The 13,140-nt window shown below is 40.0% G+C and overlaps 1 protein-coding gene across 4 annotated transcripts in view; it reads right to left on the bottom strand.

Moving 5' to 3' along the window:
- AKAP6 (A-kinase anchoring protein 6) overlaps positions 1 to 13,140 on the bottom strand; it is a 599,311-nt gene that overhangs the window by 225,032 nt on the left and 361,139 nt on the right. For 3 of the 4 annotated variants that reach the window (XM_049705377.1, XM_049705376.1, XM_049705375.1), the window contains 2 exons: positions 3,863 to 3,959; positions 2,582 to 2,748 (listed from right to left, as the gene is read on the bottom strand). In XM_049705377.1, the coding sequence (XP_049561334.1) occupies positions 2,582 to 2,748; positions 3,863 to 3,959 (264 nt within the window). The remainder of the gene's footprint in view (positions 1 to 2,581; positions 2,749 to 3,862; positions 3,960 to 13,140) is intronic. The other variant, XM_004282130.3, reaches the window with a different exon arrangement.

The raw sequence follows: 13,140 nt of genomic DNA, 5'->3' as shown, positions 1-13,140 counted from the left end.
AGGATCCCCGTTATGTGAGGATCGTATAGCACCGTAGAAAAAGGGCCTTCTTAGAGCCTATGACAGCGGTTTTCTGGGAGCTTGTGGAATGCAGATTCTGGGGCCCTTCCCAGGAGACTGACTCATTTGAGGTGGGGTCTGGGGAAGGTGGTCCTCTTTTTGAGAAATGTTGACATTACCTCTCATTTAATAATACTTTCTCCCCATTTGGCTCAGTTATCCTCTTTACTTCATCTCAGCATCTCCCGACAAAATGAGCTCATTTAAAAGTGTCCAGTTCAAACTGGCCCTGGTGAATAGAGCCACTACTTTTCAACACAGGTCTTCTATTAACACAGGTGATTGCACCATCTCTGCAGCTCCCCTTTGGTGCCTCCCCACCCTCACCCAGACTCACCGCACTCACCCACCCACGCTCCACACCAAAGCCAAGGACAGGTTTTTAGGCTGCGAATCAATGCTGTCGTTTCCCTGCTCACTCCCAAACCCTCCCCTTTGTGCCCACAGCCACTCAGCCTCCCTTGCACACTCCCCACCTCCCCTCTAGCTGCACAGCCTGCTCACAGAATGCCACTTCCTCAAAGAAGCGCCCCCTGATGCCCTGATCTAAATCGCTTCTCCCAGTCCAACCTCTGGTTGCTTCCTTTTCTTTTCTTTCACAGCCCATCATGGTTTCTAAAAGCATGGTTGTTAGATTTAAGTCTGTCACCCCACTTCACCACAAGCTCCGTGAGACAGGTACTGAGGCTGACTGTTCACCACCATGCCCCACCTCGAGCAGTGCCAGTAACAGGCAGTGCTCTAGGTGGTGTTGAAAATGGGCTCGGGGGCCAAAGGGCTCAGATTCAAATCCTAGCTCTGCTACCTACTACCTGTGTGACCTTAAGCCAGTTCCTTAACTTCTCTGTGCCTCCATTTTTTCCATTGGAAATTAGAATAGGACTGCCTTATTTATAAGGTTTAAATAGTTTGTTGTGAGAATTAAATGAGAGAATACACAGAAGTACTGTAGAACAGTGTCTGGCATGTGGAATGCATCCAATACAGGATAGCTTTTAAAAAGTAAGCACTCAGTTTATTTTTGTTAAATAAATAAAACACAACAAAGTTTTTAGTCGTGTCCTTTCTCATCATCACTGCCCCCTATCCCAGCCAAAGTATTAGCCCAATCAACTTCTTCCTGCAGTCTGCTCCTCGAAAGGGCTCCACTTCTGCCCTGAGAAGTCTGCTGAAGACACTCTCCATTCCCTATGATTAGTTCCAGCTTTGATCCTTTCATCACGTCACTTCCTAAAATATGTGTGCATGTGCCAAGCCACCTCTCTTCCTTCCTTCAAGTATTTTCTGAAATGTGACCTCCTCCATGGAACCTTCTTTAAAGGGAACTGAGCTCATCATTCCATCCTCTGTTTCCAACAAATAAGTTCAAGGTTGTTGTTCGAGATTCCAAAGCTATAAACCACCTAAGTTTTTCACTGGCTGCGTGGCCTCACCACTGCAGGGCAGATTGGGTTTCTCCTTGTCTGCACTTGAGAATGTGAGGCTCAGAGGGCAGAGGGTTTGTTTAACTTGCTCTGTATACATTTAGCCCAATGCCAATCCACATGGGGACTGAATAAATGTGACTTGATGATGATTTAATTACTTTGTCCATGCCAGGAATAGAAGCCATGAACTCTTAAATCTGTTCCCCCCATGTTACAGTATGTTTCCATGCTTAGTCTATTATGAGACTGGTTTTCTGCATCAACTTTCACAAAAGAACAAATACAAAGGAAAAGAGAGATTGCAAGAAAATATCAAATTAATAAAATTATCTTCTACTTCATGAGTCCATTATCTTCTACGTCATGAGCCCAAAGATACCTTTAGAACTGTGGTGCACTGTATCAGAAGGTGCCTCATTCAAAATGTAACTGCATACGCTTTACGGATTATTTTGTAAATCTAAAGTAGATAACCAAAACATGTCAATATTCATTCTTAAAGTACTTGTATTCGGTGCATGCACCATTGTGGAGAACTTACACTCAGAGCAAAAAGATTTTTAGCAAAGCATATGACCTTCTTCTCACTACAATGACCATCCCCTAATTAGGCAATGCATCTGATAGTCATTAACAGGAATGAGATAATGAATCACTTTCTCTCTTCTTTGTTAATTTGCTGTAACCAAGCGGCTAATGGATGTCAGAGCTGAGTGATTGCACTGATTATAGTGATTTATAGTTGCAACAAAACAATTTAAAACCATTCGGATTATTCATGTTAAAGATGCTTTATGTTTTGTTTACTAAATGTTTTATGTCCCCCTTTCTCCTACCCCTAAAGTACTTTCCCCCTCCTACTCTGCCACTTTTCACAAAAAGATCCCTTCCTGGAAAACTTGAAAGTTGTAGGCTTTTTTATTGTTTTAAACTTAACCATTTCATTTTGTTTATACATACCTATACAGAGAGAGATATATAAAGTTTACCCAGTAAAAACGAAAAGCCTTAGGAGTAGAAAGAAAACTTCAGTGGTGCCTAGTTCAAAAGAAGACAGAAGTAAGAGGAAATAAGACAAACTTCAAGCCACTTACCTTGGGGCTTCCCGTCCCTTCCTCACCCTCCATAGACACATCAGTAGCCAGAATCGCAGCTTTGATGGTATCCAGAGCCCTGAGAATCCAGCTGTGTTGCCGTTTGATTTGCCTCTGTAGCTCCTTCCATTGACTTGCTATCATCCGCAGCATGTCCTTTAGTCCTTCTCCAAAAGGAGGGGAAAGCACAAGTTACAAACTCAACTGCACTTTTACCCATTATTGTTTTTCATTTAGCAAATTAGATGGATATTTCTAACAATAAACATAATTTTAAGCAACCATTACCATCACCTGCCACTCAGAACAGAGGTTGGGGATTTCTGACTTGGCAGAAGGCATAAGGACACAAAAATGGGATAACCACGTAGATGCATGGTTTGGAATCGACTTAGATTTAATATATTGACTAAAGAAATGTATATGGAACAAAAAATCACGATACATAAAAATTATTAACACCACAGCTTCACATTCCAAATAAAAGGCCCTGTGTGTATCTGTGTGGAGACTTTATAATGATCAGAAAATGTATGGAAATAGGTAAAGTTAATTCAACCCGAACTATAGTAAATGGGCCAGATTTAAGACAGCAGTCTTTAGTATTACCACATCAGATTAATGCTGCTCTTTTCTTATTTAGCTGTGGTAAGCTCAAAACAAGTGCCAAACTGTAATTCATCCTGTCTTATGGTCTTTTACTACCAGGATAAGTATAACCAAATGACAAAACTATTTCTTATTTATAATCTGTTCCTCATAAATACATTAATACTGGAGTAAGAATTGGTCTAAGGCCAAAACTCTGCTAATGCAATGACCAGCAAAGAACATGCAAAACGTTCATGTGTGTGAATTGGCAGGGAAATAATCAGGTATCTCTAGACTGCCTGCCTTATATCTGTAATGATATCTATAAGTACCTGAATGCATATGCATTATAACTATAGGCACAATTCTCCTTCATTATCTTAATGTTATTTCCAGAGCACCTACATCAAAAAGCATGTCAGTGAAGTTTTCAGGAATGTGATTTCAATTGAAACTCAGGCGAACACCAAGCCCCAAATGAACAGACCATTTGGAGGCAGTATTTCATCTTACAAGTATCACAGCATTGTGTGCAGTATATGAAACATTTATAAATCTTGAAGGTCAATCTGATAATGTAAATATTAATAATACATAAGGAAGTGAATATATGCAGTAATTTACAGCAATGCTTCTTCATTCTTAATAGTCTGGAGACATAAAGACTTGCAATATTTCAGGAGGATTTACCTGCTTTGTGAGATGCAATAAGCTCGAGAAGTTGGAGTCCTTCCTCCTCCACAGCTTCCTTGAGAGCACAATGACTGTCTACATTCAACTTAAAACTCTGCAAGGAAAGATACGAGCATCAAAGCCTGGCAAGGCAGTTAAAACATCCATACAAAATTACTTGCTACTTTTTATCAAGAGCCACACAGTCCAATTTACTCAATAGACAAACTAATTGGCAATACTAAAAGCTATTGATATTTGGGATCTGGGCTCAGAATGTTTCCATTAGGTTAGCAGAGTGCATTTGTTTGGAAACAGCTGACAAATCCAGAAATTCATTAGGTTTTTATGAAAAGTCACATCCCGTGGGCTATATCAAGAGTAGCAGTGTTCTATAAAATATACTGAATTTCTACCAGCACATATGAGTTCATTTCGTCACTTTTTAGAAATGTTACTGATAGCACTATTTATGAAACCATAAAAAAATTGGCAACATAAATTATATTAGCCTTATGTGCACATATATAAATCCATTAATATAGTGGGGTTTGATTCAGCTGTTTCTCAGATATCACACAAACCACAGGATATTGAGGTGGATTCAGGTGCTGTAGTGAGGCGTCCAATGGTTTTCAAATGTTTGAATTTTAAGTTTATTCCTTACAATATGACATTGAGTTATAAATGAATATGTCGAGTACATCAGGGGCATTTTTCGCTCATGATAGTCATCCAAAAGACAAAGACCGTTATGGATGAATTCCAACTCAGAGCCATTTCTTTCAGGAAGCCTTCCCTAATGCCTTACACAGAATTAATTACTCCCCTCTCTCGGCTTCCTCTGCTCCTTATACCTGCTTCTATTGTAGAATTTATCATACTGAATTCTGCTTTATTCCTATACTTGCCTACCAAACTATAAGTAAGAAAGAACTACAATTGAAAGAATCGCCAGCTTCACATTTATTTCCAACTCATGTCACATACGAGGTGTTCAATAAATGTTTGCAGGAATAGTGGATATCTGCTGAACTGGATCAATAGGACTCTCTCAAGGGGAAGGTTTCCATTTAAATATTTCAAGAAACACAGATGGTTTTCCAAAGATTTTTCCGTCTCTGGAATGTTATAAGGTGTTCCAAACACAGGAGGTCCAATGGAGAGTAATCATAGTGACCAATCTGTTGAATCAATGGTTAGTCTTCAGGGTGAAAATCCATTCCTCGACTTGACTAATTTGAAAAAGTATGGATTTTGAAAGACTATGTTCCACATTTCGGCTTCTCCGTAATAGGGCTCCAAAGTATACAATATACTTTGCTCTCACTAAACACTCACTGAGCAATGGCTGCATGTACTACACACTGAACTTAGTATTAAGAATATTTGACAGAAATTCGAGATGATAGTCTCAGTTGGAATGTAATTTGGATGAAAGAGGTTAAACAACCATAACTTATGAAATTAGATATTAATTTTTCCATTCTTTCACTCATTCATTCATTCAGAAACCATGTATTATGCCTATTCTGTACACTGGACAGGGTAATAGCAATTTAAGGGGTATAAGGCATGGCCCCTGCACATCAAAGGGCATCCTCCATCACCTTGGATGTTCATTGGTGAGTCTTTTTCTTAGTGGAAAAAAGGGGTCTTTTAAAGCTCAAAAGAAAAAGCACAACAGTCAAAATAAGCTGAAAATGAAGGAGATAGGGACAGGCAGATCAGAACTTGAAGTATAAAGATAAGAATCTTGACTAAAAAAAATGACTCCAAAATGATGAATCATTTCATCTTACTAGAAGCATAAGAACAGTAAAGTTTCAGCATAATATGGCAGAAAGAGTCTTGCTGGTTTCCCCAAGGGTTGTTCACTATTTCTTGTATTGCCCTCTTTCAGCTGCAGGTATTTGGTTGAATAAAATAAAGTATGACAATATATCAGAAGCCTGATGCTTCTGGTCAATCCAAACGATATAATAACTATTAAAAATTAAATAATTATTATTTATAGCCAAAACACGACTGTAATTTACTTTTTGCCACTGCAGTGGAAATCATCAACTCTGAAGGAATGCCATGCAGATTGACGTACATGTTTGTGTTTCAGGGAGAAGGGACATGGAAAAGAAAAATACTTGAGATCAACCCGAGAATGCCAACATTGAGGAAGAAATCTATTCTAGAGATTTCCTCATAACTGTAAAATTAGCCTAGTATTCTCTGTTTACTTACAACAGACTAGTGCTGAATAGTTGGTAATCATGAGCTTCCAAAGACGTGCATCAGGCCTATGTCTCAGCAAAAGAGAACCTTAGGACCTGTGGGTAGGTTGGACAATTTGACATAATTGAAGCCAATAGCATAGAATAGATGCAGCTGGATCTGGTTCTGCCTCAAGATAATGTGGAAGCATTTGATTAGGACATTGGAAAAGATGAAGTATTCATTATTAAAAAAAGATAAGCTTTATGCTATAGGAAAGAACCATTTAATATAACTATTACCCAAATGGTACAATATTGCTTAATTTTCAGATGCATCCATTAACCATTAGTAATATCAAGTAAGGAATTCACAATGGGCCTCTGAGAAGGCAGGCAAGCAGGCACATTAACAACATTGTCAATGAAATTTCTGGCTGCTAAAGGATTCTGTAATAAACTCTCCCCATTCTGCCCCCACTTCTTCCCTAAGGAAGGAAGCTTAGGCGAAAGAGTTTTTTCTTTTCTTTTCTTTTTTTTTGAACTTGATACCTGGACACATCTCCATTCTTGTGCTACTAACATGTTTCCTCAGCAATGCCTTATGGTATATAGTCCCTTTGCAACATCCATAGCACTCCCTGAAAATGCAGGGCATTCTCTGCAGATTTAATTTACGGCAACAACATGGCCATAGACAGGTACCACAGACCTACATCATTGACGATTATGTGAAATTCCATAAATATGAGTAACCTGGGACCTGTGAGACACCCCATCTTTTTCGTGTCTTTACAGCAGCATGAAACTGAACATCTAGATGAGAATAACTAAGGAAATGAAAAATACAGTGGCTGAGACAAAGGACTAGATTATCAAAAAGATGATACTTCACAGGTTGACCAATGGGTATTCCTAGCCTCACCAGCATCTATAGATATGGGTACATTACTCCTTGTCAGGATCCAAATTCAGGTAAGCACACTGATTACTTTAATCATGATCACACCTTACTAAGTAGATAAAAAACTACATCTTATCCTATTCCATTCAAATTTCTGAAGATCCCAGTTTGATGGAAGTATGGAGATCATGTGGATATGAAATGAAACCAAGGAAATGTACACCTTGATGCACAAAACTATGACAAACATGAAGATAGCTACTCATGAGGGATCATAAGAATTGATATGAATCTCCTGGTACAGGAAATAGTGGGAAAGACCATAATCATATTCAGAAGCTTAAAGATCCAAAATGTCTAGGTTTTAGCAGAATCACATCATGAACATAGACTTTCTGCCATCCCCATGGAATACTGTTAGTGTCTGCCAGGTCCACTGAGGTCCATGAATTTTATAATGTTTGTGAACAGAGAGGCCAAAAAGAGTTACTGCATCTCTCCCGACATAATATATGCTTTTAAAAAAAGCATAAATTAATACAACAGATATTTATTGAGCAGTCTCTGCCAGGCCTATAGACACAAAAATTAACAATACCCAATTCCAGCACACACCACTTATAGTCTGTTGGGTAAAACAGATCAAAAGCAAGTAGCCTTATATGACCCAGCACAGAATAAATATGTAATTGGGGTTTGATGTATAACAGAGAGTGGCAGGGCCTTAAACTGAACAGTGATATGCATGCCCAATGAGATTTAACTTTTTTAAATTAAAGTATCATGCAGGCCAAGTAAAAATAAGATTGTAGGCTATATTCCATATGAGTGTGATAGTGCTAGATAGGTGCTGTGGGAGCTCAAGCTGGGAACCAGGTTCTGCAGAGGCTGGCACGGAGCTTGGGAAGAAAGGATTGATTTGCATGTGGGGCTGGAGACACGCTTTACTGCAGCAGGAATAGAGGAGCCAGAAGCAGCTTGGTATGGCTGGGACAAGGTGGAAGCAGGGGATGTGGGAGCTGCAGCTACACATGGCATTTTACTCCAAGAGCCATAAGAGTCATGGAAGAAGAGGTCAACAACACGGGAGGGTGACCGGTACAGTTCTGTGTTCTAGAAACATCTTTCTGGCTTTTATACAGAGTTGACTTTAGACGGGCAGACAAGGAGGCCGTTTAGGAGGCTGCTATGGTAATGGAGGCCAGATGTTTCTGTATGCTCATATTTTTTTTAAATTAAAAAAAGGTATGTTTTTTCTTCTAAATGAATGGAAGAAGGAAAAATGGAGAAAATCTTCTGTCTTTTTAAGTTTTTCTCAGTGCGTGAGAACAGCATGTGTCAGATTTTAGTTCTTTGGCTGTTCTGATGATAAATACCAGAGGTTTATTAGTCAGGAGTCTCCAAATGTGAAAGACATATTGAACTGATGAACTTTTACTCCCACTGTCATTTTAAAGAGATGCTATATATGCTGATGAATAAGACACTTGATGACACATTTTCTTCACACAAAAGATTTTTACTACCCTAAGAAAATGAAAACTTGCTTTTTCACAAGGGCAGGAGGAGGAACGTGTGTTCAGTCAGAAAAGCAGAGGCTTGAAAAGTCACCTGCTATCTGCCTTAGGCCGTCTCCACCCAGGCTCCATCTGAGCTGTGCCCAGAACCATCCTGCATTCCCAGAGGGGCTCTTGGTGGGGAAGAAAGTCATGATCCGCTGTGCACAGCCTGGCAGTTTCTCTCCTGCTCTGCCCAATGCCATCCATAGAGGATGGTCAGATGGTCCTCAAAATAGAAAATATACCTTCCAAATGCCACATGTGCCAAAAATGGAAAGATTTTCATGAGTAAATATTTTTGTTTAAGAACCTCCGAAAAACTTGATAAGACATTATACAGCCATTAAAATGAAGACTACGAAATCACATGAAAAATAGATAGAACACATTACAAGCCAAAAAATGAAAGTTCAAATTGTATCCATGATTAAACTGTAACTATGTAAATGGATAGTCCCAGTGTGTAGAAAAAGACTATAGGGAAATGCAACAAAATGTTAACACCACTTGTGCAGGGTAGGACTTAGAGTTAACATAGCCTGGTCTTATGGAATGAATTCTCAGGGCTTTAGCTTTCTGAAACACAAAATGACAAGTAATACTATCTAACTTCCAAGTTGTAAGAATTAGAGACAATGGTTGTAAAGCATTGAAGCAGTGCTTGGCAATGAGTGGGGCTAAAGAAAAATCATTATAGACTTTTAAAATTCATTTTCTCTATTTTCCAAATGTTCTGTGTAGCAAGTGGTACTTTGTGGCACTTACTGTTGAGGCTCTCTGAACTCCTCAAGTACAGATACCAGGTTCTCTTTGCTTTTGGGCCATCACCCAGCACAGGGGGGCACCCAAACACAGATGCTGCTCTCTGAGAGTCCAGAGAGCAGGGGACTGAGAGACCAGTGATCCGAGTCTTCCTTTTGTGTGCCCTTGGACAAGTCATCTAACCCTTCTGGGCTTCTGTTTCTTTACCTACAATCCAGGCATTTGGACTCAATATTTTCCATTTCTTGGACACTTCGATTTTATCTTTAAGCCACACAGTTAAGCACAGGTAGCTCAGGAGAATTTTTATTCTAAAGCAGAAAATTTTCAAAGCGGGAAAAATCCCAAAGGCCGTCTAACTATTCATCTACCCTAGGGCAGCTCTGTCCCTCCACATCCCAGGCAGATGTGTTCATTCTATTTTTAACTATCTCCAGGGAAGTTTCTTCTAACTTCTCATCCTGAGTCCGCAACGTTTCTTCTCAGGAATTTGAGAGCTCTGTGAATAGGAGCACAAGCTTCCCTCAGCTTCGGATTCTTTTGCCAAGTCATCTCTCCAGCGTAGGAGTTGGAGATCAGAAACACTGTGAGGATATGCCAACAAAATCCACACGTCCAGTCAATCACCAAGCCCTGACAATTTATTTCTCTATCCTCACCTCTCTGTATCGACTAACACTGCCTTAGATTCAGGCCCTCATCATCATCCCTTGCCAGGCTGACTTCAACAGCCTCCAGTCATGACCCCCTCAAAACTACATTTTTTTCTTTATTTGTGGCATGCCTATGAAGGTGCAGGCAATCATCCTAAGCTTGAGGGATGTGGCTGTGAGCAAGATAAATATAGTTCCTGGCCTCATAGAGCTCACAGTCTAGCGGCGGGGACAGGAGGTGGGGAATGCGTATCTTAAAAACAGGAGGCTGCAGTTAATTATATCAAGGGGACTAATGACATGGTGTGGGTGCTGGGGACAAGCATGGGCTCTGGAGCTGGACAAGTCTGGGTTCAAATCCTGGCTCCTCCATCACCCCCTGTGTAGCTCGGGGCAATCTCTTTGTACTCAGTTTCTTCAAAGGTAAAAAGGGGAATATGTCAGTGCCTATCTCATGGGGTTGCTGTGAGGATGAAATGCCTTGCTACCTGTAGAACAGAGCCTGGCATATTGTAATAGCTCAATAAAAACATTTTATTACACAGAATGTTCTGTCTACAAAACAACTCTTGCTAAATGCCTCCGATGTCTTCCCCAGGTTGCAGGATAAGGTCCAGCCTCCGGCATGACCTACAGAGTCTCTGGGATCCCACTCAAGGCTGCCTCTTGGGTCCCAGGTCTGCCTTGAAATGCACCAGCTCACATCAGTCATCTTGGTCCTCTAAGATTCTGCTGTTGCTTGCACCTCTGCCTGAAAAGTCCTTTTTCCCGTCCCCTGGCTCGGCCCTGCTCATCCTTTAAAATTCATCCCAGGTGTCACCCTTGCTAGCACGTTTTCCCTGACCATCTTCCAGCCTCCTGGTTTCCCCTCCTCAGAATCCACAGTAACTGCAGAGCTCGAACCTCTACTTACTACACTGTTGTATAACTACTGATGATGGGTCTGCTTCCCACCCATGAGTTGAAAGTAGAACTTCACTTTTCATTTGTGCTTGTATCTTCAATGCCTAGGACAGTGCCTGGCACACAGCACACACCTAATAAATGTTCAAGGAGCAAATGAATGAAGATTCGTACCAAAAACCTTCCACGAAGCTTTCAAAATGCTGCCTATAGTATTTTGGGCTATATTGGTGCAATCACTCTTCACTTGGAGGTGGTTGATAAATGTCCCCAAATTTTACTCATTGAACGCCATGTAAATGAGCTGTCATGTTCCTTCGCTTACAAAATTACTTGCCAATTACACTTAGATGATCCCGGTGTAATTGCCATGTAAACTGTACCCTGGCTGAGATAGCCCAAATCATCAATTTAACTTTATGGTACTTACCACATAATTAAATAAATGGTCAGCCACCACCACAATTATATATCTCCCCAACAAAATGAAGTGGCTACATTTGTCATTGATTTATTGGTTACGACAATATGCAACATACCACCACGTATAATATCAGAAGCTTTAAAAAATTGAAAGCACTATGTACTCTTGAGAAAGATGTTCCAAGTTCATGAACAAAAAGATAAGCATTATAAAAACATTGTTTTCCTTTTTTTAAAAAAGGCACTAAGATATAAAGACAAAAACCCTTGTTCTTCCTGAGGAAACATTTTTTTTCCTGAAACCGCAGATAATAAAAACATTTCCAAGCATTCGAAAGTGAATTTAGCTCCTCAACCGAATCACAATTTCTTTCAAACAAGCAGTTGCAATTTTTGGGGAAGGTAAATATATTTTACTAAGGCTGGCATTCTTTTTTTGATAGACTTGCTAATATCTTATTCAAGGATTAGATAGATGGGAGAGATCCTGAATGTTGATGGTGCCTCTTAGTGACCAAATTTTCATTTGCTTTTCTGCATGCTACCTCCACACCTGGCACAGGTAATCACATTGACTTTCTAGCATGGCCACATTAGGCCAAATGGATTTGCAGAGGTTCTGTCTAAAGGGACCATGTCACTTCCAGAACACACTGCTCTGAGGCCCTAATTGAAAAAGAGGTCAATGCTGGCCCAAATATCTCTCTACCTCCTGCGGTGGAATAATTGATGTGCAGCAGCCCCTACAGATGTGGAGTCACCGAGGTGATGGATGGATATAAGTATATTATTCACATGCACATCTGTTAATATACAGGTCCCAGTGCAAACACCAAGACCTAAGAATATTATGTGGATTTAGGACAATCCCTGAAGGACTCCAGTTTCATTAAAAATTTGTTTGGCAGCCTGGGGAAGATCTATTCCAACTCCCAGATGCTTCATGCATTTGAGAGGGGGAACCAAATTGCTTTAAAAATAAATTTAATAAATTTCGTAATGTCAAGTCATTAACATCCTGTGTAGTCATACAGTCTTCATCTTTTGAAATAGTAATGTTAACCTGTGGAATTTTAACCTTTCTAATATCTGAGTCAACATTTTATTTTCCTTGTGTTTTTTGCCAAAGGGGATTAATTACACCCTGAAAGCAGAAGAAACTATCCTATTTTTTCCCTCCATAGGTGTTTTTCTTGTCACAAATATACCAGACAATACCCAGAAAGCTCTGTGACCAGAGTCCATTTTGATTTGGAAACTGTAGAGGAAATAATTTACCTTGCAGACATTCTCAGTTATTGTTTGATGATTTATAATATTAGCTATAATTTGCTGCTGTAATGGTTGTAACACTGTTTTTACAAGTGCTCATTTAACAGATTTGTTTAGTACTTATTATGCATGTGCAGGGCAGGGTGTCAGAGCAGACACCAAAAAGACACAAGCAGTCCCTCAAGGAGGTGACAGTCACAGGTGAATCATTAGGGCAGGGTAGGTGGGGAGAGATTCAACCTCTCTAGAAACACCCGAGAGTCTCACACCACCTGTTCTCAGGGTCTCTGAGGGGTGCGCACAACTCCCTCAAAATGAACAAAGCATGCTCACTTACAACAGGTTTATGCGATCTTCACAACAACCTTCAGTATATACGACAGGCATTTTTCTGGCTAGAGTAAAGATCTGTTTCAGGCCTGAAACTTTTATCTTAATATCATTTGTGCCAGCTGAATTGCTTCAAGATTCCCAAATTCCATGTAACACAGTAGATAAGTAAGATCTGCACATGGGTCTATACAGGGAGACAGATAGTGGGTGACAGCATCCTGGCTCAAGTGAGTTAGGTCACACACTGGCTCTTGTCCATACATGGTGTCCTTTGATCGTG

This window comes from Orcinus orca, chromosome 2 (genome assembly GCF_937001465.1).
Source record: "Orcinus orca chromosome 2, mOrcOrc1.1, whole genome shotgun sequence".
NCBI lineage: Eukaryota > Metazoa > Chordata > Mammalia > Artiodactyla > Delphinidae > Orcinus > Orcinus orca.
This window is presented reverse-complemented; position numbering and strand designations above follow the sequence as displayed.